Consider the following 26,636-nt stretch of genomic DNA (forward strand, 5'->3'; position numbering starts at 1 on the left):
GGAGAGGAAAGACAAAAATACTTCCTTTTTTCCCTCATATAACTTTAAATTCTGTTTTCAACAGGAATATTTTCATGATATAATAAAGACTATATCAAATCAGTAACCATCATCATTCTTAATGATGAAACATTTATGACAATTTTATTAAAACCAAGTGCAAAGATCACCACTGTCGTCATTTTGTAATTATTAGTAATATGATTTTGGAAGATTTGTGTAATGCCGTGAGACCTAATAAAGAAAAAGAAGAGTGATCTATTAAAAAGAATGAGCTAGACTCATCCTTATTCACAGACAGTATATTTGTATGCTAACAAAACTTGGAGAGGGTCACCTGAAAGCAGTTACGTTTAAGAATTTAGTAAAGTGACTTAAACATTATTCTGACAATTCAGCAATCAGTAAGAAACTACTATGGGCAAAAGACATGGTTTGTAGCATGTTGCTCCCAAATAGTCATGAACAATCCAGAAATAATCTTAAAAGAAATGAACAGGAGGTCCAGTGGTTGGGACTCCATACTTCCAATGCAGGAGGCACGGGTTCAGTCTCTGGTTGGGGAACTAAGAGCTCACATGCTATATAGCATGTGCACCACCCCGCCTCCTCCCAGCCCCCACCCCACCGCCGCAAAAAAAAAAAGAACAAGCCTTGGGGAAGCTTGAAATTTGAATAAATTGTAGTCCTGTATGGAAAAATAGAATATCATGTTATGTCTTGCCAAGTTTGGTTTATATGTTAAATGTAATGTCTTTGTATTTTGAATCCATTTTTATTCCTTTAATATTTTAAGAATTTAAGTGTCATTCTGTTAAGAGTACATAATGGTGTGCTTAAACATTCCTTCATTTGCCTGAAATTTAGGTCATTCCCACTTGTTTTCCATGATAAGAAATGCTGTGAAGAAAATCATTACACGTAGAAGATTCTCTCATTATATTTTGTATTTCTTATGACAGATCCTCATGTGTGAAATTGTTCGATCAGAAAATACAATTTAAAATACTTCGTGTTATCAATAAACAGTTTGGTTAAACAACTTTAACCAAAGTATCCATGGGATTAAGAAATTGACTAGCAATTAATTTGAGAAAAAAATAGATGAATATAAATAGAACTGAGTAAAAGTTTAAAACAAAATTGTGAGGAAGAAAACTGGGTTTCCCAACACTGTGAAATGTTGTGAGGATAAATTATTTAAGTCAGTGAGGTATGACCCAGAAATAGAATTTGGTCTATGTGGTATATATGCTTACTACAAACCTGTGAGTTTGAGTAAGTTTTTTAACAGGGGGAATTGGCATCATTGGGTAGTTCTTTGAGAAAAAATTCATCATCACCTGGTTGTATGTTGTTCAGTCGCTAAGTTCTGTCCAACTCTTTGTGACCCCATGGGCTGCAGCATGCCAGGCTCCTCTGTCTTTCACTATCTTCTAGAGTTTGCTCAAATACATATCCTTTCAGTTGGTGATACTGTCTAACCATCTCATCCTCACCTGGCACCATATACCAAAATAACATCCAGCTGGATTAAAAGTGTGAAGTATGAAGCAAATGAGAATATCAGAGGAAAATCCCTATAGTCACTCACTCAGCAGATGATCACTGGGTCAGGTATCTTGCTCCCATGTGTCAGCTCTGACCTTGGAGGAGCTGCAGGTGCACAGAGGAATGTGGACCAGCCTGGCTCTGCCAAGAGAAAGGCACAGATGCAGGGGTGGCATTGAGTGGGTGGGTCTGCCCTGACGAGATCTGGGAAGGCCTCCGCAAGGAATGGAAGTTTGAACCTGAGAGAGCCTGAGCTGGTGAGACCAGGCAAGAAGCACTGACAGAAGGGTCATGTGTTTGAAGACCCAGAGGTCATGCCAGGTGGACTGAGGGCGAGACCCGACACTAGTGGGGAGTTTGGCAGGAGCTGAAGCTTACAAGGCTTGAATAGCATGTGGAGCAGTTCATAGTAAATCTTGAAGGTTTTGGGGACTGACTGAAAACAGGGCAGTGCACTGATGTGTTTGAAAGCCTGAACTGGGGGAGACAGGAGAGGGGGTCCTAGGAAAGCAGTGGAGCACAGGTTGGACCTGGAGATGGCTTGGAGTCGGGATAGTGAAGTTGACAGACTCTGAGACATTTAGGAGCAGGATGAACGTGCTAGACGGGTAGTCACAGTGGACATTGGCGCTCAGGACCCAGGTGGATGGAGCAGAGGCTCAAGTGGTCTTCCTCGCGGCCACCTTATTTGAAATGACAGCCTCCCCTCTCCTGGCAGGAATTTTTCTCTTTTTTGGACCATGCCCTGTGGCACATGGGGTCTTCGTTCCTCAACCAGGGATGGAACCCAGGCCCCCTGCAATGGAAGCATGGAGTCTTAACCACTGGACCACCAGGGAAGCCCCAGGATTTTTATTTCTTTGATTTACTAATGTGTCCTCAGTTTCTAAAAACTGCACCTGGTGGGTTGGACAAGTTGTTGAACAAGTGAACTAATGAAGGATGAGTCCATATTTCTGGCTTGAGCAGCTGGGTAGATGGGGCTGACCTTTCCTAACACAGAGACCCTGGACTTGAGCAGGAGCAGGTGTGGAGGAAGGTGTATCAGCTGATGGGCCCAGGGCTATAGTATGTCAAGAAAGAGTAAGGAATTCAATGGTAAACACTAGACTCGGAAAATATTTATAACCAACAATGTGGATGCCATCTTTAATATGTAAAGGGTCTGTGAAAATCAATCAGCAAAGATCACTAATGTTAGTAAACAAAAATGATAGTATAAACATGAGTAGAAGATCCACAAAAGATAAAGGATACAAATATTTGGGAAAACAATTCAGTCTTATTAATACTAAAGAATGCAAACTAAATCAGTATGATACTTTTTTCCTCTCATTAAATAATTAACAATTTTAAATAATAAGAATAGCAATAAACTGGTCAGTGTAAATTTGTGCAAGAGTTTCTGCGAAGTAGTTTGGCACAATGTATCAAGTGTCTTAAAATATTTACATCTTTTGATCAAATAATTGTTTTTGAAGTATATCTTAAGAAAGCCTGAGATCTGAAAGAGACACGTGCACCCCAATGCTCATCGCAGCACTGTTTATAATAGCCAGGACATGGAAGCAACCTAGATGCCCATCAGCAGATGAATGGATAAGGAAGCTGTGGTACATATACACCATGGAATATTACGCAGCCGTTAAAAAGAATTCATTTGAATCAGTTCTAATGAGATGGGTGAAACTGGAGCCCATTATACAGAGTGAAGTAAGCCAGAAAGATAAAGAACATTACAGTATACTAACACATATATACGGAATTTAGAAAGATGGTAACGATGGCCCTATATGCAGGGCAGAAGAAGAGATGCAGAAGTACAGAACAGACTTTTGAACTCTGTGGGAGAAGGTGAGGGTGGGATGTTTCGAAAGAACAGCATGTATATTATCTGTGGTGAAACAGATCACCAGCCCAGGTGGGAAGCATGAGTCAAGTGTTCGGGCCTGGTGGGCTGGGAAGACCCAGAGGAATCGGGTGGAGAGGGAGGTGAGATGGGAGACCGGGATGGGGAATTCGTGTAACTCTATGGCTGATTCATATCAATGTATGACAAAACCCACTGAAAAATTAAAAAAAAAAAAAAAAAAAAGAAAGCCTGAGAAAAGCTAGCTTCTCCTGCCATGTACCTGTCTTCATCTGCCTGCTTGACTCAAACCCTGTCTTAATTGTGAAATACCTGAAGAGGGGCACAGGTGACAGACGACTGAAGGCTGGCTGGGAATGCAGACGGCTATGTATGTTTGGGAACATTTTAACAACTGGAAAACTCATCAGTGAATTTCATATTGAAATATTTGTTTTTTTCTGTTGTGTTTCCAGATGAAGACTGTCAGCGTTGCCTTAGTTTTGTGTCTGAATGTCGGTGTGGACCCTCCAGATGTGGTCAAGACCACCCCTTGTGCACGTTTGGAATGCTGGATTGGTAAGTGCAGGTCCCTCCCTTACCACCTGTTGCAGGGGGTCACTGCGTGGGGTTCTTGGCTTGGCAGGGCCTGCCTCCGCTGTCTTGGTCCACTGCAGGCCTGTGATTGGTTTGTGTAAATCTGAAGATTTTATTTCATCTTGCAGTTATATAACCTTTAATACATTCACTTACCATTTGCAGTGGAGAGAGTGTCTCAGGAAAAATTGATTAAATGATGACTATTGGATTATATAATTTTCTCCTTTAAATTTGCCCTGCATATGGTACCTAGTACTAGTTATATACACTTAAAAAACAAACAAACAAACCAAAAAACCCTGAAGCACTGATACCTGCATGCAGGTGCCTCAGTTGTACAACATGGAGTCCCACCTACTTCCTTCTAGGAGGAGGCGAAGTTGTCATCATCCTCCCAGAGCATCTTAGCACATTGTTGACTAGAAATGGTGCAGCACAACCTTCACTTGTTTCTGGAGAGAAAACATTAGGGAGAAAGCTTTAGGCTCCCACCACTGACAGGACACTAGCCAAAGTTTTTTTCTGATGTCTTTTCTAAGTTGAGAAGTTCACGTCTATTCTTAGTTTGCTGATAGTTTCTGTCAGGAATCAATGTTGAATCTTATCAAATCTTTCTCAACATCTAATGAGATAATAACCTGACTTTACTTTTTTAGTCTGTTGATGTGGTGAATTATATGGATTGATCTTGTTGATCCAACCTTGAATTTCTGTCATAAGCTTCACTTGTTTTATCTTTTTCATATGTTCCTGGATTTGACTGCTAATATTCTATTAAGGAATCGTACATTTCTGCTTATGAGGGTTGTTGGTCTATAGTTTTCTCATCTTGCAATGTATTTGTCTCATTTTGGTAGCAAAATAATGCTGGTCTCATTAAACAAGTTGAGAAATATTCCCATCTTTCCTGTTTCAAGGAAGAGTTTGTATTGAGTAGGGTATTATTTCTTCTGTAAATTTTGGTATAATTTACCAGTGAAGCCATCACAGTATGAATTTCCTTTGTGTCCATCATTGAATTTTCAGCTTTCTCTTGTTGGTAGGATTGGGGCAATCCATATCCCACCTCTCTGTGGCTTTCTCTAGTCTAAGCAAAAGCAGAAATTCCCTTTATCTGCTTTAAACAGTAAAAATTACAAATTGTTATAATCTAAATTCAGAAAAATGTTTTTTTTTTCCTCCACTTTACTTACCTATTTCACTATTTGGGGGTATCTTAGGATGACAGCCTTTATTTCACAGCCTCCTGCCTATAGCACAGGCCCCCTGTCCTCCCACCCAGTGACAGTAGCTGTTTCCTGTGGCCAGTTTCCTTAGATGCTTTCTTGGCTCTCTGCCATCACTTGGTGACTGTGCCGATTGAAATTGACTTCTTATTAGCCACCACTGACTGTTTCCACTTCATTTACCCCTTGTCAAAGCTGAATTTAATCAATTGTTTTCTATTTCCTCCCTCTGTTACTACTCTTCTGTTAGGTTTTTTAACATAAGACTTCTCAGCCCAGATCCCAGTGTACACTCCTGGGGATTGTGTGGGTGGTGGTGTCTGAGTAGCGAAGTGCACCTTCCAGGCTAAGGGGCTTTGGTTTTCATTAGATTCTCTAGGGATCCTTTGCTTTCTGCATTCCTGCCCCCAAAGAGAAATCAAAGAACCCTCCCTCACATCTCACATAGTCTCTTTGATCAGTATTTATGGGACAGTGTTAATAAAAATGCAGAGAATCCCCTACTTTCTTCTTGATGTGAAATCCAGCAAATAGAGTTTTTCATGTTATGGTCCAAAATTTCTGATATGCAGATATGCAGTCTACTTTGTAATCATTTTAATAGATTTTGAATTCAGCAGGGCATATTGCCTTTTGTGAGTTAAAAATTTTTCATTTGGCTTTTATTAAAAAGCGAGTCCTTGTGATGGTGATTTCAACAGTATGGGATAAGGGAGGGGGAAAGTCTTAGAGATTTGATTCAGCAAACTTGTAATGGTGTCTAGCAGCCTATATGTTAATTTTTATTTTGAAAAAACATTTTCAGAAGTTGCATGTGGAGCTCTAAGCAGTTTTTTTCCTCATTCATTTGAAAGCAAGCTGCTGAAATGATGCTCCATCACTTTGAAACCTATTAATGTATGATTGCTACATACAAGAGTTTCTCTTTTATAATGACAACCTGGTCCTCACAGACAGGGGATTAACACGGATGTCCCACTACCGGGTAAGACTTGGGTTGCATTTTCAGGGTTGCCGCTGTCCCCATAAGGTCCTTTATGGCACAGAGACTCTTTCCTGCTTCACACATTGTCCGTAATTTAGTTTCATCCAACCTGGAACAGGCTTCAATCTTTCCTTAACCTTCATGACCTTGACACTTAGAAGGTCACAGGCGCTCTGTTTAGCAGAATGTCCCCAGTGGTTCCTTGGGATTACATTTTGTTTATGCCTCTTTGGCAGGAGTATCATGGAAGAGATCCACCTTCCCCTGTGGATCCTATCAGGTGGCACATGACTTTAATTTATCTCATTGCTGGGTATGTAGCTCTCTTATCATTTGATTAAGTTGGTACCTGAACTTCAGCTGTAAGATTCCCCCCTTCCCTTTTGTAGTTAATAAGCATTTTGGGGGAAGAGGTGCTTTGTCTGTGTTAATGTTTCCTTCATCATCAGCCTTCCAGTTTATTCGACTTGAACTCATGGTTTGGCTGGTGAGGCAGGGAGATCCAAGCTTGATGACAAATTGGTTCTGCCTTTTTCAGGATGGTATGCCTGGAGCATGTCATGGCTGAGAAAGGAGTCCTGAGGAAGACCCCCTGCAGGGCTTGGTACCTTCTAATAATCTAAAAAGATGTTCCCGTTTAGAAGGCAGCCAATTGATGTTTTATACTTGGTCTTAGCATTTTGTGCTCCGTCACCAGAAATCAAAAGGTTTTGCACTCATCATGACCCCAGCTTATTCATTCCAGCTGTTTCACTCAAGCAGTCACTTAACCATTTGGGATCTTAGTTTCCTTTGCAAAATGGAGCTGATAATGGCACCCACTTCTTGGCTGGAGGGCGATTAACTGGGGCATGAACAGGGCTCAACTTGGGGATTGTTCACAGCCAGCAGCTACCAGGGGCCTGCACTCGCCTTCCCACTGCACCCAACAGGCCAGGGTGCTAGGTAGGAACCTGAGCTGTTCCCACATCTGTACTGCCCCTGCCTCTTCTGTGTGCTCGCCCCAAAGATGGGGGAAAGAACCATGCTTCTGTGCATGGGGCTGGGTGGGGATTATGAGTTCATTGCTTTATGGCTGCAGACACACATCAAACTGACGAGACTGCTGATCGAAACTGCCCTGATTATAGGGATAAGGGGTTTGGGAACTTGAGAAATAGGCAGATTCTTACTTTCCAGTCCCTTTTTGTGTACCTCTGTGCCTACAGTCTCCATACATGTTGGGGAGAGCCCTACTTCCAGAGGCTCAGAGGATGTACCTGAGCATCCCTGAAGTGGCCCTTTAGGTTTTCCTGTGGTGCCAGAATAAGCAAGTAGAAGATGCCCCCTGCTACGCAGCAGTGATGGCGTGCCCTCCCTGCTGGACTGCTGCACAACCAAGACCCAGATTCCAGCTCCAGCGAGGGAGGGGGAAAGGTGCATAGGCCTCCGGGTAGCCCAGCAGGAATGAGTGTGCCTACATGGCTACCGCCCCTCTGTTCCTCTAGACAATAAGATGCTGTTTTATTTCATGGAGGCGACACTCAGGGAAGCAGGGGAGAGGCTGTTTTGTTTTATGACCCCACATTAAACTAAAAACAATCCCGCTAAAGAACAGCTCTCCTGTACCTGAGAGGATCAGTGTTTGAAAGCAGAGTGTAGATGAGCTGAGCGCTGAAGGGAAGGGAGCGTCATTTAGCCTTGATGTCTTTTACATCTAGCTAACAGTAGCCGTGTTTCAGAGGTAAGATGGTTGTGAGTTGATTGGATGCTTGGGAATTCTGTTCTCCTAAGAAAATATTTGGGAGGCCTTTTGCTTTGTGTTTCTTACTTCTTAGAGAAAAGCATTTTCTTCTCCCCCCATATGGATATGAAGAGGCCTGTGTCGATGAGCTAAAAACAGTAGCAGGAAGCCTCTGCTTGCGGCTCTTGGTTTTGCAGATCTTTTCACAGCCTGTTGTCTGATCCTAGAATCAGACTCGGACTTGACAGGTAGTTGAGTTGGTCAACAGATGTTAAGTGCAGACCTACCTGTTAAGTGCAGAGGTATATATAGAAATGTAGTCATGCTTCTTAGGATTTAATTTTAGACAAGACCAGCACAAGGGAGACAGGCCCCTTGAGCTCAGCAGACATGGTGGAGTTGGAGCAGGCCGTGTCGGGGGGTGGGGGCTGCGCGGAGGTGCGAGTGAGCCCTGGGAGGAGAAGGCACTGGTTGTGGGCACAGCCCTGGGCCTTGCTGCTGGATGCTGGGCGCACCCTGTGCCTGCGCCTGAGCCTCTTGCTCTTACGGACTTTTGGTTTAAACCCTGTTCATATTTCAGTGAAGAAATACTTAGGAAATGTCCACTAAATACAAGCTATGGAGAGGTACAGATGTTTCTTGAGCAGTGAGTTCTGCATGTTTTTAAATTTTTAATTTGTGTTAAAGTATAGCATATGTGGGGTTCCCAGGTGGTGCTACTGGTAAAAAAAATCCACCTGCCAGTGCAGGAAATGTAAGAGATGTGGGTTCAATCCTTTGGTCAGGAAGATCCTCTGGAGAAGGGAATGGCACCTAGTATTCTTGCTGGGAAATCCCTGGGACAGAAAAACCTGGAGGGGTATAGTCCATTGGGTCCCAAAGAGTCGGCATGACTGAGCATCTGTGCATAGCATGTGTGTGGGAGGGTACACTGATCCAAGTGTATAGTTGATAACTTTTCCCAAGCTGAGCAGACCCAGATCAAGAAACAGTATTATCAGTGGCCCAGAAGCCCATCTTGTCTCTTGTCACCTTCTAGTCACTTCCGCCCCAAGCCTCCACTGTCTTGACAGTGTCTGTTAGCTCTGCTGATTTTGCATGTTATCTAAGTGGGAACATTCAGGAAGCACCTTAGGCCTTTTGTGGGGAGTGACATCATAGAAGCAGTATTTTAGAAGGACTCATTGTGCTGGTTGGTCTCAAGGTGGGTTGAGAGGAGGCAGGCCAGTGAGCCCTGCTGTGCTTCCTGGCCTCTGCCCTCTGCCCCCTGTAGCATCTTTGGGAACTGACTGGGAGCAGGGAATCTCCATAGTGTCAACACGAGATGCTGCTGGTGGGACCAACACCACCATAGTTGATGGTGGTGGTGACCATCATATAATGACCAATGTAGTCATAGTGATGGAGTGCAGGCTCTTTTGAAGGAAAATTGGGTAGGATGTGGTAGTCAGGTTGTGTAAATGTAAAGAAGATGGGGGGTTTAAATAAAAGACTCCCACTTCTTGCATTGGCTGAATGCCAGCACCACCAAGAATCTTTGTGACCTTGGACCAGGTTGTGTGACCACTTTAAGTTTCAGCTTTCTCTTCTTTGTTATGAGGTAGGTTGGACTAAGTCCATGTCATTGTCAAGTTCTAAGCATCATGAAATACAGAGGGTTATGCTGAAAAGTTTACAGGCAAGATTTGTGAAGAGCTAAAATTTTATACAAACACCAATTACCATCTAGTTTTCCTTCCTTCCATTTATCCACCTACCCACCCACCCACCTACTCACTCACTAACCCTTCATTCATTAAGTAGAAACCTGTGAAGGCATTAGAAGAGAAGTGTTTTGTTCAGATAGAACTACAATTTTAAATTTACTTCACCCCATGTCAGATTGATAAAATTGTCAGCAGTATCCACCTGGGATTTTGTTTTCGTTTACTTAAGTTGTTTAGTTGTTTATTTTAGTAAATGTCGTATTAAATGCACCATTTCAGTTGTCCTCATCCTTTCCCTCTCTTCCCCTTCCCCCTCCCATTCCCTGTCATATTATTGGGAGGAAACCATAAACTAATTGACCACAGGGACTCCTGTGGTTTGGATGTGACAGCCTCACTTTGTTGATCGTAGCCTGATGGACTGCTGTAGTTGTCCCTGCTCTTCCCTCAGGTGGCCGTACTTTGATCCAAGACCGGGAGAAGAAGAGTGGGTGCTGCTGTCGGGCTGCTACTGCTGATGAGGGCCATTGGTGAGGTGCATGGAGAAGCATGGTGCGGCTCTCTCCAGCTCCCACACGCTTTTGACATGCCCTCCCTGGGAGCAGCCAAGGGAGGAAGCGGGCAGGTGGGGGCTGGGCTTTCCAGAGAGTGAAGTCTGAGGACAAGCTGTAGGTTTCATCCTTCCCCCACCGTGGGCCTTTGGAACTCCCTCCCTCCTTTTGTCTTTGTCCTGATTCTTTAGAGGATGTGGCTAAGAGCTGCCCCTGATCAGTGTGACTCCTGGACAGGCCTTTATCTGTTTACAGAGGAAGCCATTTCTGTTCTCTTAGCCACAGATTAGCTGTGGCCAGAGTGCTGACCACAAGGTCACTGTGTGGAAGTGAGGGTACAGAAGTTAGAGGTTTTCAGACCATCTCTGGCAGTTACTCTGTTGGTCTTCACACACAGGACATGAGCATCTATTTGATGGCTTCTATTTGTTGAAACTATTTTCTGCTTCCTTTTGCATTCTTACACAGTTTTGTTATTGTTGTTCAGTCACTAAGTCTGAACTCTTTGTTGACCCTATGGATGCAGCACACCAGGCCTCCCTGTCCTTCACTCTCTCTTGGGGTTTGCTTAGATTGTTCATTGAGTCAGTGATATTACCTAACCATCTAATTTTGTGCCATCTCCTCCTTTGTCCTTCAAACTTTCCCAGCACCAGGGTCTTTTCCAGTGAGTCATCTCTTCGCATCAGATGGCCAAAGTATTGGAACTTCAGAATCAGTCCTTCCAGTGAATATTCAGGATTAATTTCCTTTAGGACTGACTGGTTTGATCTTCTTGCAGTCCAAGAGACTCAAGGTCTTTTCTAGCACCACAATTTGAAAGCATCAATTCTTCAGCTCTCAGACTTCTTTATGGTCCAACTCTCACATCTGTACGTGACTAGTGGAAAACCATGGCTTTGACTAGATGGACCTTTGTTGGCAAGTATATCTCTGCTTTTTAATACACTGCCTAGGTTTGTCATTGCTTTCCTTCCAAGGAGGAAGCGTCTTTTAATTTCATGACTGCAGTCACTGTCCTCAGTCATTTTGAAGCCCAAGAAAATAATCTGTCACTGCTTCTACCTTTTCCCCTTCTATATGCCATGAAGTGATAGGACTGGATACGATGATCTTAGTTTTTTGAATGTTGAGTTTTAAGCTGGCTATTTTTACATTCCTCTTTCACCCTCATCAAGAGAACCACAGGTGCTAAAATGACAAACGTGGATGAAAGGAAACAATCACGGGACCAGTGATGTTAATAAAACCGGTTTTCCCTAGGAAATTTGTGAGTTTCTTAGCCTCCCAAGGAGGCTTAGTAGTTCTTTAAGTCAGGCTAAACACAGGTAAACCTCAGTCTCTGTTGCGTTGTCTTTAGTCAAAGGTGACTTTGAAGTGAATTGTCTTAAGAGGAAACTCTGAAAGAGATGTTTAGCAAGGAGGAAATGAACAAATAAAAAACTTTCTCCTTCTCATTGCTCTCCCAGATCCTCTGTCGATGGGTCCTCAGAAAGCTCTGGAAACCATTGGTGCAAATTTACAGAAGCAGTATGAGAACTGGCAGCCAAGGGTAAGCTCTTTATTTGCTCTTCTTTTTCTTTCTTACAGAGAAATCTAGTTTCTTGCTCTTAAACAGTCTTTGAATCCAGATTCTCACCTCGTACAATCCAGTGATTGGGCACTCCCTATGGCAGGCCTGCCTCCCTCTTCTGTCTGTTGATGTGCTCCATAGATTCATAAGGAAGCACATGCCCTAGTGTGAGTCATTAATTGGATGGTCTAATTTTTATTTTGCCTAAGCTTTCCCATTAAATGTTTAGGATAAAAGTATTTTTCATGTTACTTTTAGATCGTGGTTTTTATTTTGCACAGGAAGTGTATTTTCAGTAATATTCTGTAACCTCAACTAGTTACAGCTATTTCTCCCATCTTCAATTTTCAAATAGTCGAGGAAAAAAGCAGTCAATGTTCAAAAGATGACACCTATTATATGCTTTGTCTTTGAATCAAAAGGTAAGGTTCTTTTTAAGGAGACAGTTACCAATTACTGGGTCTTTTGTTGCCTATATCTTAAACTTTTTTTCAAAAAAGAAATGTGGCATAGAATATAACTGTGTCAAATTGCCTTTAAGATCTGAAGTTATTTGTAAACCCAAAGACCTATTTTCTTTAGTCTTTCTCTTTAACTAGTTTGAGGATTTAATAATTCTAATAGAAAATTAGAAATCTGGAGTGTTTATGGAGGTTCCTTTCCATATAGCTTTGTGTGCTGCTGGTTCTGGAATTTTCTACAGGACGGAATGGGATGGGGGATGGGGGTTTGAGTGAGTGGTGCTGCCATCGTGCCTCCTGTGGGCCTTTGCTTCTGCTTTTAGGGTTATGAGCCTAATGGGAGCCAATGTCTCAGAGAACCAGTGAACATTTGCCTGCGTAGTGTTTTTGTTTGCGGATCATTTATCCATGTGATCTGGAATTCAGGAATTCCTCATGGATTATTTACATTCCTAGAGAAGAGAATAGCCAGGAATGAATATATTCCTGCCTGTGATAGTACCCTTGGTAATTTCTGCTTTTGCTCATGGTGTCAGGTGACTAATGTCATGAAACATCTCTGTGCCTCAGGTGTGTCCTTGTGCTTTGCATTTCTAACTTGTCAAGTCAGTAATAATGGACTCTTGTTCTTTTTCTTTTTAAATTTATTTTTGGTTGTGCTGGATCTTCATTTCTGCATGCAGGCTCTCTCTTGTGTCAGCAGGGGCTAGTCTCTAGTGTGTGGGCCTCTCATTGCTGTGGCTTCTCTTGTTGTGGAGCACAGGCTCTAGGCTTGCAGGCTTCAGAAGTTTTGGACTCAGTGGTTGCAGCTCCAGGACTCTAGAGCACTAATGCTCAATAGTTGTGGTTGCATGGGCTTAGTTGCTCCGTGGCATGTGGGATCTTCTCAGATCAGGGATTGAACCCAGGTCTTCTGCTTTGGCAGGTGGATTCTTTACCACTGAGCCACCAGGGAAACCTCTTGGATTCTTGTTCTTTAGAACAAGAATTTAGAATTCTTAGTAGAGAGTTTCATCTATGTCTAAAGGCTTTGCTTTTTCCTCCCTCAGATTTGTTACTCTTCATGGCTTATACAAACGTTCAATAGCATTTTTCTTTAGAGTACAGTGTGTTTGGGGTTTGGATAAGGACCAGTAAGATTTAGATGGTGTGGTCCTTTAAAAATAGTTGAGATGCCTGGTGTTATCAGTAGAAAATAGCTTCCTTGAGGACTTTGAAAGTACTCCAGGATAGACAGGCACTTAGGGGTGAGTGCTCTCAGAGGCACAGACACACCTTACGGTCCATATGGGACAACGTACACAGGTGACACTGGAAGATGTGATGCTCCTGGCAGATGGAAGGTTGAGAACCAGCATGACTAAAATGTAAAAGAATGCATTTCTGACTTGACTACTTCTGACCTTCCTCTGGGTTTGACTTTCTGTTTTTCTCTTTGCTAGACACATATAAGAAAGAACATTACCAGATCAATTCACATCTACTGATTGTATTCTTCATAGGAAGGGTCTCTGCTGGTTTAGTTCTTTCTTCCTTTAAAATAATTGTTACATAGAAGATACAATCTTTCAGAATGCATGTTTAATATATCAAGGCATTTTATGTTTATTCCATCTGGTGTGATTTACAATTTTTTTTTTCATGTGCTAAGAGTTGAGTTACTGTTAGCTTTATTATTAGTTTAGCTTGGTAGGTATCAGCAGGTTCATGCTAGCTAACAGTAAATGGAATCTTCTAAAGTAGGATCATTATTATTTTTAATCTAAATTTTTGTCTGTGAGCAAAGCTCTTCCATGCTATCTGGAAGAGGCATTAGCATGTAAGGCAAGCAGCATTTATATAGAGAGAAATGATTGCAGAGCCAAAAATAATGGTGTGGAATCACACATAGGACTGAGAAACCCTCCCAGGACACAGGTGGCCAGCAGTGGTACAAAGGGGTGTAGTCCTTTGGAAGGATGGTTGTTAGTCTGAGAAAATTTGTTAAAGTCAATGGGGTTTCAAGATCTCCAAAGTAACTTTTTGAAGGAGAGATGGTTCAAAGGGCTGGTGAGGGACAATGTTTCCAGATTATTGGAAGTCTTGGCAAAGGTGCCAATATACTAGTGTAGTGGGATTCCATCTGGGTTGGTTTATAGAGTAGAGTTGGAATAAAGTATCAGCTGTAGCCTAGTAAGAAGCAGTTCATGCAACAGGATGGTATCTTTTTGCCTGCATTCAGGAAGCAGAACCACAACAATGAATACTTAATGTTTTATTTTTTGAATGCCAAGACCATTACATTCATTTTTAAGTACTATAAAATGTTTACAGTGTTTCTGCTGCAAACAGTTAGTTAGTGGAACTTGTGTATTTCAGAGACAAGCCTAAGGTAAGGGTGCAGCCAGATACCTGACTGGCTGACTGGTGTCAGTCATGGGGCTGTGCCACATGCACTGGGCAGTAATGGTACATGTCCTGATGCAAGTGCACACATCTCTCCCCTGCACACCTTCACGTGGGTTTACAGGAGGGAAGGAGGCCTGGCATCCGATGGGGTGGTTCTCAGAGTGTGGTGGCAGCCTCATGCTGCCTCATAGAGTTTGCGCAAAACATAAGGCAGTCACCAAGCTCAGATGTTTACATGTGGGTGCCTGGTTCCTAACTATAAATCAGGGTCCTTTGAAACATTGCAGAGCGAAACACACACCACTTTATTGCAGTCTACAGTGCTCTCGAGTTTTCTGCAGTAATAAAGAGAGGTTGATTGCATCTGCAATAAAACAATGGGAACGTTATTAAATTTCTAGACCTTTGATGTCGATACCCATAGATCTGGTTTTCTCTCTCTTTCTGTATCCTGTACTGCAAGACTCACAAAGGTTGGGCCACTGGAAATAAGGTCATCTTCATTAGTGTTTGTGGTAATCCTCTCAGGCCTCCACATTGCCGTGGATGGGAACAGGCTGGGGAATCCTGTCGTCTTCCTCCCTTCTAGGGAGTGCAGAGAATAAACTACTGGAAACCTGTCAGCATCATCAGAGTGGTAGCTTGATGAGCTGATTTCCTTCCTGGTGTTAAAATGCTTCTAGTTTTTCCTCCTAGTAGAAAACGTGTACTTTTCTAGCTTTGACTGTTCAAGATTAAACATTTTGATAAAGGTGATTTGGGGTCAAGAAGGAGTTTAGAGAAACCTTGATGATGATGTTTTTGTGTGAAGCTTCCAGACTATCTGGCCCAGATTTCCTTGCCAGGCCGATTGAGCCCTTTTCTAAATAATTTATCAGTTTGCCACAGGTGAAATATTTCTTCTGATTAAATTTAAGACTTTGCCTTATTACCTTGTAGGTACATAAATTTGTGTTTCTGCGGGAGCTTGAAGGAAAAATGCCAACTGTTGTTTCAGCTGAAAATCCTGCAGTTAAATAAACCTCACTCAGTTCATCATAAGTCTCAACTGAAAGTTTTATTAGGAGATGGATCAGGAGATTATAAAGCTGAGCGTCTACAGTGAAGAATTTATCTTTTTAAGACTTACTAACAAATTGGGGGTTCTGGCAGTTTAGTACAAGGTGTGATTTTGGCACTAGGGCCAGGGGAAAATGGCAAACAAAGGGTCCTGTCGCTCTCCTGTTCTTTCCCTAAAGAGTTTCCAAGCCACCATCAGCACCTCTCCTTGGGCTGAAATGCTGTTTTCCTGGGTGGCTTGAAAACAAATGTAATGGGAATAGTCATAACTTCCTAAGGTAAGTGAAGGACTTTAGCAAGACTTCCAGTGCCAGCAAGTGTCTGAAATGACCCTGACTTAGCCCATTATGTCCTGTGTGCGTATCTATGAAAGGGGATGAAAAGTACCCTGTGGCACTTTGCTGTGATGCACCCTCCTCCGGCCAGGCCTTGGGGACTCGTGCAGTGGTTGTGGGGGCTCCAGGAAGCCAAGGTGCTCTACAACCTCAGTTAATCCTCTGGGGACTGTTCTTAGGTACCACATACAGGACATTTGCTGCCTGGCATGTAGTAGAGGCTCAATTTCAGCCTTGCCTTCAGTTCATTGTGCCTTTCAAGTCTATCAAGTGGTCAAGGGATGAAAGTTGGAAAGTTGGTTTTGCTGTTAGAAAGACGCATTTTCAGAGTGTTTCCCGCCAGGCGGAGTATGTATAGAGGTAGGTGTCTGCCTGGAACAAAGTGACCCTCCACCACCTGCTCCATCATCAAAGCAGAGATAATTGTTGTGTTTTAAGTGACCATTGCCCTTTCCTTCAGTGTTGGTCACAGAGTTGCCTGCATCTTCTCAGAGCATGTGCAAATGAACTGCAGCCATGATTCTACCTTGTGGCGGAGGAGAGAGTTTGGAGGAAGAAGGGGAATGACAGGGCCAGTGGATAGTTTCGTTCATGTTTTGGGCATTTGTTGGCTTATCTTTTGGGTTTAGGCACAGCTGCTGTTTGCAGACCCTAACACTGGGCAGCAGTGTTTCCTGGTGGGGTTGTGGTTAAGATGCTGGAGTTAGGCTCCTTGATGGCTCCCGAAAATGAGGCTGACAGCTCAGCCTGCTCACCTCTGGGAGAAGGAATTCAGCTGCCAGGCATTTTGGGGATTGACCTTTGAACTGGGGAGTGTTAGGGAATGGACTGGGTTGGGCTTTGGAGCTCACTGCACTGCTGGGTGACTTGCCCCTGCTGGCCTCCTTCCTGGGGTGGTCCCAGGGCTTGTGGCCCACAGGCTGTGGTGCCTGCCCCTTGAGGGTGAGAGCAGGGGCAGAGCAGCAGGTATTGTTAGTACAGACAACTGTCCTTACCTGCCCCCTTCAGTGCTGTGGAATGTGTTCTCTACTGGGATGCAGTAAAAAACCTCATGCAGGTGGGTTCTGCCTTTTCTTGGGATTTTCAGAGTCAATTAAACTCGCAGAAGAAAGTCTGGGCTGTTTCTCACCTGGGAGGTGCTCTGAAGAGATCTGTAGAATAGACCAAAGTGGGTTATTTCTTGTAGTGACTCTGCTTGGGGTCATGTTATGACCTGAGTCCCAAATTTGACCTTGCAGTTCAGCCAGTGAAAATGGCCCTGTAAGGCAGATTGAGGGCCGCCCTAACGCCAGCGTCTCACTGTCACTCCCATTCTGCTGTACCCTAGGCCAGCCAGCTCTCCCTCTGCTTGCCTTCATTGGCCCTTTACTTTTCTTGGATCCCAAGGTTGGACTTTATCCACCTTGTTTGTGTTTTTGTGACAAACTGCAAAGGACTCATAGCCAAAGGCAGAATTGCAGATAGGTGGCTCACAGTTTACATAATTCAGTATCTGGTGTGAAGCACTTTGCATCCTGTACTCATTAAATTTGCATGACAATGTAGACAAAGACTTCTGGTGTTCTTGGGGTTAACTGTTGTGTTTTGACAATTTCACTTAAGTCCTTTCTGCCCCAAACATTAAGATTAGTACCTGTGACAAACATTTTATTTATATTTTCCTTTGGTCTTGACAGTGTTCCCAGACTTCATCTTCACCCCTCTTTTCAATCACTGCTCAACTGACAGCTTTTGCATGTACCGTGTTCAGTGTGAATTCTGATTTATGCTCATCAGCCGAATGCGTCATCTTTGGCCCTGCCCACACACCTCATGTCTTTCTCTGTTCCCAGAGGCCATGGGAGTGGAAACAGCCTCTGGATGTGGAGTTTAGGTTCTGCAAAGCCCACCGTATGTTCACCATGTGTAGCTGAGAAGAGTTGTCGAGTTATATTCCAAACTCCCCCTACCAACTCCATCTCCCATTGCTTTTCCTAAGAGAGCTTACAGGCCTGGCCATCCCTCCACAAGCATTCACAGGTCTGACCTGGGCATTCTTTCAGAAACACAACAAACATTATAAAAGAAGAAGAAGGAAATTGTTTTGCAGCCATCTGGAGGATGAACTGCCTGTCATGAGACTAGAACTCTGGCTCTTTCTGGGGAGGGATGAGTTCATGGCCTGGTCACCAGGCAGAGAACCTGGGCTTGTTGAATTTTGGCTTTGCTACTTTCTAGAAATGTCACTTTGAGAAGTTGCTACTCAACTTTTAAGATTCCTAAATATGAAAGTGAAAGTCTCTCACTGATGTCTAACTCTTTGCGACCCCATGGACTATATACAGTCACCTAAATGTGAAAGGAAGATTAATGGGGGAAGGAAGGGCCATAGTGCTGTGGGCAGATCCCTACCTTCCTTGAGAGTGGAGGCCCTTTGAGTGAAGTATGTCCCCCAGGTGCGCCCCCTATCTCCAGCTCCCCTCTCCTGCCTGGCCAGCTCCTTTCCCCACTCTCCACTATGAACTGACCTACTTGAAGGATCGTATTTTCAGAGACAAACACGGCCTCAACTCTGTCCTTAACAAGCTGCTCCCGGACGTTGTCTCTCATCTTCCTATTCCTTTTTAACAAGACATTTATCTCTCTGTGTGTGACAGATTGCAAATGAAGACCAAATGCTGTCGGTTTGAGGACTAAAACTGCAGTTCGGCATTCACAAATTTCATGTGCAAGGCTGTTTCTGAGTTAACCTGGAGGCCCAGGATGCAGAGCCCTGTGTAAACAGCTCTGGAGGATGTGCGAGGATGGAAATAATGATGTCTGAGGAAGTGCTGGTTCTAAGTCAGAAAGTAGAAGATGTGGTGCTTTAAAGAATGGAATGTGAGCCCACCGTATGCTCACCATGTGTAACCAAGAAGAGTTGTCAGATTATATTCCAGCCAAACCATAGAGTGCTGACTAAGGGCAAAGTGAGAATGGATTAGAGTGAAATGGCCACTCCTGTTATCTTGATTTCACTTTACAGGGTTAAACTGTATGTCACAGTGATATATGTGAGTTGGGGCTTTGCAAAGGCTTCTGAATAGCCCCTCTTAAATGTCAGGGAGATACTTGTTAGTGTGACATACAGTAGATATTTATTTTTAAAATTAAGATAAAATTCACATTGCATAAAATTACAAATGGGATCATATAATATGTGGCCTTATGTGTCTGACTTCTTTCACTTATTGTGATGCTTTCTGGGTTCATCCATGTGGTTCATGTTGCTGTATGTATGTAATTCAGTCCTTTTTATAGGCGAATTACATTCCATTGGTTAGTTAGACCACATTTCGTTTATTCATCTATTGATGGACATTTGGGTTGTATTCACCTTTTTGGCTTTTGTGAATAATGCTGTGAACAGGATGTAAAGCACATGGCCCAACCAAGAGGGTCATATAGGACTTGTGTCAGTGTCATCAAGGAAGTTTCTCTCTCTCTCTTTATTAAAAAAATATCTGTTTTATTTGGCTTTGCCAGGTCTTAGTTGTGGCATGCAAGATCTTTTAGTTGTTGTCTGTAAACTCTTAGTTGTGGTATGTGGGATCTAGTTCCCTGACTAGGGATCAAACCTGGTCCCCTGCATTGGGAGTGTGAAGTCTTATCCACTGGACTACCAGAGAAGTCCCGGAAGTTTCTCTTTTAAAGATCTGAATGTAGGGTAGGTTCCTTGATGGATTCTTAGTTATGTTTTGTTTTGATTTTAAAAATTTTCAGCCAAATTTCAATAAAAATCAAGGAGAGAACCTAGATAATTGAGAAGAAATAGCTTAGTATTTGAGGAAATTTAGAGTCATCAAGGAGTGCTTTGCAAAAGTTTGCAAATAAGTTGGAAAACCTATGTGAAAGGCATGATTTTCTAGGAAAATCAAATGTCCATAATTGACCTCAGAAAAGATAGAAACTCAAAATCAATCAATCAGTATAGAAGAAATAGAGAATGTTATCACAGAGATCTTCTCCCTCTTCTTCCTCCAAAAGATTTCAAACTTTGGAGGAACACAGAACTCTAAGGCTGTTTGACTTCTATTATGAAAAGGTACTGAAATATGATAAATTTAATAAGCAAAGCACAAGAAGAAAATGTATTCAGCAGTCTTAGAAAATACATGTGTAACTTAGAGAAATTCAACTGTTTCTTCTCATCAAATTAATAGTGTAGGTGTGTGTGATGTGTGTGTACATGGAAGTGTTTGTGTGTATGTATCGATTGATACATATGAGTATCAATACAAATGAGTAGATCGATTGGTCGGTCGGTCCCTTGATCAGTTGATCCTGCCCATCCTTCCGTTGGTTCAAATGCCCTGGAGTGAACGTGATGGGAGATGAGCCTGTGGCTGCCTTAGTTTTTCTCCACCTCCACTTGCTTTGTGGCATCTTGCTCTGTTGATTACTTCTAGTCCCACCAACAGTTACACAGGTAATCCCCGAAATGATGCACAAAACGTTTGTCATGGCGCGTTTGGGGTAGATGCTGAAGAAGACTTTTACTTTTACCCTGAGTCCTCTATACCTTGTCTTTAGAAATCATGACTCTGTGTGACTTTAATAATAGGCATCTGATTTAAAATAGCCGTTCTCCAAGTATCACTTAGTGTAGGAATGGGACTGTGTGAAGCAGAAGGACACATGTTACTGGCGTTGTGAAATCCGCAGGATTGTGAAATCCACACGCAGTTCCTTCTGCCACTTTTGGCTTCTCTTATTTCTGTGAGAGAGAGAGTGTGTGTGTGTGTGTGTGTGTGACTGATGTGAGCAGCTAGAGAGGCTGTTGCCTGAGGCCTTACTTCAGCCCTTTACACCTTGGGGGCAGCCTTCATTTTCTCCACAGAGATTCGCTTAAGTCGATGGGGAGGGCTGATCCCTCTGAGAGCCCTGAGGGCAGCACCCCTAGGGCAGTGCAGTTTATGTAGTCACCTGAGGCAGTGTGTGTGTGGCGGGTGGGGCTGGTGCTAGGAGGTCTCTGCTCAGCAGACCTGTTCCCTTTGACTTTGTTTACCAACTCCATGCATCGAAATAGCTAAGCGTGTTAGGGGCATTTAACCTAAGATAACAACTGATGAGAAATTACATTGTTGTCTTAGTAGAAGGAAAGTGTTTTACTGAATATTCTAAGGGGGGAAAAAAGATAAGCATCTCAAAAAAATAAATAAACACTGGTCGTGGATAGCACCTTAAATGTTCATGTGAGGGATCCTGTTCAGTTCAGTTGCTCAGTTGCGTCTGACTCTTTGCAACCTCATAGAATGCAGCACTCCAGGCTTCCCTGTCCATCGCCAACTCCCAGAGCTTGCTCAAACTGACATCCATTGATTTGGTGATGCCATCCAACCATCTCACCCTCTGTCATCCCCTTCATCTCCTGCCTTCAATCTTTCCCAGCATCAGAGTCTTTTCCAATGAGTCGGTTCTTCACATCAGGTGGCCAGAGTATTGGAGTTTCAGTTTCAGCATCAGTCCTTCCGATGAATATTCAGGACTGATTTCTTTTAGGATTGGCTGGTTTGATCTCCTTGCTGTCCAAGGGACTCTGAAGAGTCTTCTCCAATACCACAGTTCAAAAGCATCAATTCTTTGGCACACAACTTTCTTTATAGTCCAACTCTCATATCCATACATGACTACTGGAAAAACCATAGCTTTTTCTAAACAGACCTTTGTTGGCAAAAGTAATGTCTCTGGTTTTTAATATGCTGTCTAGGTTGGGATCCTGTAGGGGAAGATAATAGCCTGTCTTAAAGGGATTATTGCTCAAAGAATAAAGACGGGCTAATCATCCTAAAATCATTCTAAAATTAAGTGATACCTGTCCAAGTGGCCTAGGTGCTTTGAGGGTGTGTATATGCAGTGTAGATTCAGCTGGCTGTAGGTTACAGGTAGGTGAGGGGCCACTTTGGCTGAATGCAGTAGGTTCTTGGTATAGCTACTTAAATGAGAGGAAATGGTGATTTTACTTACAAGTTTAATATTTTCTTCAATGTGGAAAGTCATTGTTTTTAATACATAAAAAATAGGTAAGTGACCACCCAATTCAGTGATGAAGAGAATTGCAGATAATGGAAGTGAGCATTAGTTTACAGTCCTCTTTTCAGGAAGATGACCATCTTACTAGTGGTGTCTACTTTTCTGTACTTTCCCTAGAATTACCAATGTGGAACTCAGAGAGAGTGCAGTCTGGGGTAGCTTAGTGTGGGGAGAGGGTGTTCCTGCCTCCAGCACCATAAAGAAATTGGTTTGTTTTACAAAAGCTGTTCTTTAATTAATGATAACTCCTTAACAGTACATTTGCCTGAGAGTTGGGAGACGTGTTTTAATCCCACTGAGTATTTGCGACCTTGGATAAATCTCTAAAATTCATTTCAGCTTTAAAATGCTCTTGTTCTACCAAAAAAAAAAATAATAATAAAATAAAATGCTCTTGTTCTAACATGGGTTTATTCTTATCTATTTAATGAAACAGGAAAGTCTGTATTAACGATTAAAGTCAGATGATCTTTTTAGAGGTGAGTGGTTTTTGTTTCTTTTACTTTTTGTTTTTTTTATTAGCTGCGTTGTACAGCATGTAGGATTTTAGTTCCTTGGACCAGGGATTGGAACTGGGTATAGAATTCTATAACAACTTCTTTCTTTTGATGTAAAGGCTTTTTGTTGGTGGTGGGTTTTTTTTTTTTTTTTTCAATTTAAACAAGTTTAAAAGTGTTTCCCCCTCTTCTTGAGGCTTCTGTCCTTTCTGTTAAAAAGTTGGCTACGAGTCTTAATATTTGTTCTTTTGAGGTTCCCCCCCACCCAACACTGGTTTAAAAGCTTCTTTCTTGGTTTTCATCATTTCGCTGAGGTGTTCTTGGGTTGGTTGACTGTATTTATCCTGTTTGGATACCACCTGTGTCCCTTCTCTCATGGAACTTGGTTAGAGTATGTTTGATCCTTTCCCTGTGTCCCGTGGTTTTTATGTTCTGTTTAGTGGGTGGTTTGGGGGTTTTGTTATTTCTGTGCTTCTTTTTGGATATTTCCTGCTGACCTATCTCATAACTCTCAAATCCCCTTTTGTTATAGTATCCAATTTAGCCAACCTCCCAAATTCTTGATTACATTTTTTCTTTTCTATAATTTCCATTTGATTCTTCAGTTATTCATGGTCTTTGATGAAAGTTTCCTTCCACCTTATAACCTATTTCCACAAAGATATCAGCTGTCAGTTCTAAGGCGCTCTTTCTCTTCACATTAACATCTCTGGAATCAGGATGTGTGTTATAATCAGTACTGACATGGGGCATGACTGGACAGCGGTTAGTGTTTTGGAAACTAGCCAAAAGGCCCCCTTGTGGAAAGAGTAGGAGTCCTGGATGAGGAGTTCTAAGGACAAAATCAGTGACCTGAAAGACCCCCAGAGACTACCTTGTGTATGAGTTCGTGCTTAGTTGTGTCCGAACTTTTTCAACCCTGTGAATTGTAGCCCGCCAGGCTCCTCTGTCTATGGGATTTTCCAGACAAGAATTCTGGAGTGTGTTGCCTTTTCCTCCTTGAGGGGATCTTCCTGAGCCAGGGATCAAACCCACATCTTGTGTGACTCCTATATTGGCAGGCAGATTCTTTATTGCAGAGCCACCAGGAAGCCCAGAGACCATCATGGAGATGTTAGATCTCCCCCACTCCCAACCTTTGGTTCACAGAGAGTGGGCCTCTGTGAAGGAAAGTGTGGGAATACCCGAGTCAGTGGCTATGGCTTATTTTTTCTTTTCAGGTACATACAAGGGTGATAAAGGATAAACCTGTCCGATTCAGTTTACAGTAGTTCTTTCACCAAATACTAGCTGTACGTTCCAGTTGATAAGGAAACATCGTGCCAAGTGTAGTCAGCAACATCTTCCCCTTAGTTATGCATCAAGCAGTGGCTTTCAGCCTGTGGCTTTTTATGTTCTGTGAAGTAGGAGCATCTCTGACATAAATTACAGCCACACCCCTGGAGGAGTGGAACTGTGAGACAGGTTCCGTGAAGTTTAATGGTGCGGGAAGCCCCTCTCCACCATGGCTACTGGCTGGCTCTGCCTGTTGCCCTGGAATCCTGGACCTTCTCGCCCCATGCCTCCTTCCACTGCTACATCAGTCCCCCCTTCCCATCCTCTCCTGCCCCCGCCCCCTCCCCCAGGCTCAGGTGCCGCTTACTTGCCTGCTTAAACTAGCAAGTGAAAACAGGATCACATCCCACCCCCACCCCAGCCACCCTCTGGTCTGATGTTCCTTCCAGCCAGCCCACCTCCCACAGGAGGGTGCTTGTCCCTCTCACCCTCGTCAGCCTCCCCCGAGTCCATCTCTGCTTCCTGCTCATCTTTCACACATTCTAAGGGGGCGGCTTGCCCACTTGACTTCAGTCTTTCTCCTTCTGTGTCAACCCTGAGCTCTGGAGCTCCAGAGCTGGTTGGAGATGGTGATGCTCTGGCTTGAGCCCCAGTTAGGGATCCCGTGTGGCTGGCTTGGAGATTTGGGGGGGATTAAAAAGGACTTGTGCTCAGAGTCAGGGTTGCTCCTAGAGTCTTAAGCCAAACAGATCGGGAGGGCAGAATGGCTCCGAATCACAGCACGAGGGGGTCAGCAAGGACTCCATGTGCGTCTCAGGGAAGGTGGGGGCCCCAGAACTCTCCTTGTTTATGGCAACTCCCCTAATGCCTATTCTTCACCACTGTTGTGTTGAGATTTTGATTGGGATGATACTGAATTGATAGACCAACTTAAGAATTGGCGATTTTATAACCATAACAAGGGTGTGCTTTTCCATTTGTTCTGTTCTTGTGTTATGTCTTTCCATGAGGTCTGAGGATTTGATTTCTCCACAAAGATTCTTCTAAGAGTTTCTGTTGCTGCTGTGAAAGGGAACTTTTTCCCCTTCTCTTTTCTAATGAGTTTCTAGAATCCAGTTTGAGAATACTGTTTGTCATTCTATGTTGGTTCTTACGTTGTCGCTGATTTTTCGGGTCCTTCCAGTATAAGTATCTTGTGTGGTTCTGAGGCACAGGCTGTGATGAAGAGTTGTCCAGAGTCTCCTGACCTCAGTACGGTGCTCTGCACTATTAGGGACTCCCAGCCCTGAACACTGGTCTGAGTAATTCAGAGTCAGATCATCAGATTTGGAGATGCACAGAAAAGTCTGTCTTGTTTTCAATTTTATATATTTCATGTCTTTAAATCTCTAAAAAATTAGAATATCTCGTTTTTATATGTCATGCTACAAACTTTTTTGACAAGCTATTTTTAGATGTCATTTACATACAGTAGGGCTTCCCCGGGTGGTGTTAGTGGTAAAGAACCCGCCTGCCAATGCAGGAGAGGTAAGAGATGTGCGTTCAATACCTGGGTCGGGAAGATCCCCTGGAGGAGGGCAGGGCAACCCACTCCAGTATTCTTGCCTGGAGAATCCCCATGGACAGAGGATCCTGGCAGGCTACAGTCCATGGGGTTGTACAGTCGGACACGACTGAAGCAACTTAGCACACATGCAGGTACATACAGTAACATGTACAGCTTTTAGTAGTTTGATGAGTTTTGACAATTGTACATAACCCTTTAATCACCTCTCAAAACAAGATGTGGAACATTTGATCACCCAGAGAGTTCCCTCACTCCCCTTCCCAGCCAGTTCCTCCTGGCTAGGGGAAACCACTCTCCTTCCTTGACCTCTGTACAAATGTTCACACAATGGGTATTCTTTGGTGTCTGCCTTCTTTTACTCAACATAATGATTCTGAGGTTTACCCACATTGTTGCGTTTACCGGTAGTCCCTTCTCCTTTACTACCGAGTAGCGTCTCAGCTCATGGATGGACCCAAACCTGTCTCCCCATCCTCTTCCCAACGCACATGCAGGTTTTTTTCCAGTTTTGGCTGCATGAACAAAGCTGCTGTGAGGGTTCATGTAATAGCCTTTGTGTGGGCATATATTTTCATTTCTCTTGAGTAAATACCTAGGAATGGATTTGCAGGTCATGAGGTACTTGTTATGTTTTCCGCTATATTTTGTAAGCAGTTCTAAATTGACAAAATGACAAAAATCATCTGTTTTTCTTTGCAAAGCCAGGCAATCTGCAGAGAAACCTTATTTACAGTTTTCTCCAAATACTCTGGAGACATGAAAATATGAACATAAATGAACTCGGAGATGTTTGGTTGTCTTTGAATGAATTCTTAGGTTAGATATTGAGCATTATTTTCCTCTCAAATAATATACTTTCCTTTGCAGTAGGGAGTGAGTTAGGCCATTTGTGCTTATTATGGAATACATGCATGGTTTAGAACTTAATCAGATTAATTGCTTATCCATTATTGGGCTTAAGAAAGAAAAAATGACTTGTGGCTTTAAAACCCTTTTGAGTCCCTCCCTGATGATAACCCCCTCATCTTGCAGAGGCAGCCTTGTCCTGGCCAGGCTGTGTGCCTTTACTTGTTTTCTGAAGAGTGGTGTGCATGTCTGTGTGTGTGTTTGTGTGTGTGTGTGTGTGAACAAGACCCTAATTGGACTGAGGTCAACTTACCTGTTTGTGGCACTCACGTCTCCTTTGCTCAGTACTGTTTTTCAAATTTATTTGGCTGATTTGGGTTCTTTTGTTCTTCC

General features: G+C 43.0%; 1 protein-coding gene across 2 annotated transcripts in view; it reads left to right on the forward strand.

Moving 5' to 3' along the window:
- Positions 1-26,636, forward strand: part of RPTOR (regulatory associated protein of MTOR complex 1) — a 314,337-nt gene that overhangs the window by 63,638 nt on the left and 224,063 nt on the right. For both annotated transcript variants that reach the window (XM_065909607.1, XM_065909608.1), the window contains exons 2-3: positions 3,877-3,979; positions 11,661-11,743. In XM_065909607.1, the coding sequence (XP_065765679.1) occupies positions 3,877-3,979; positions 11,661-11,743 (186 nt within the window). The remainder of the gene's footprint in view (positions 1-3,876; positions 3,980-11,660; positions 11,744-26,636) is intronic.

This window comes from Muntiacus reevesi, chromosome 18 (assembly GCF_963930625.1).
Source record: "Muntiacus reevesi chromosome 18, mMunRee1.1, whole genome shotgun sequence".
NCBI classification, from domain to species: Eukaryota; Metazoa; Chordata; class Mammalia; order Artiodactyla; family Cervidae; genus Muntiacus; species Muntiacus reevesi.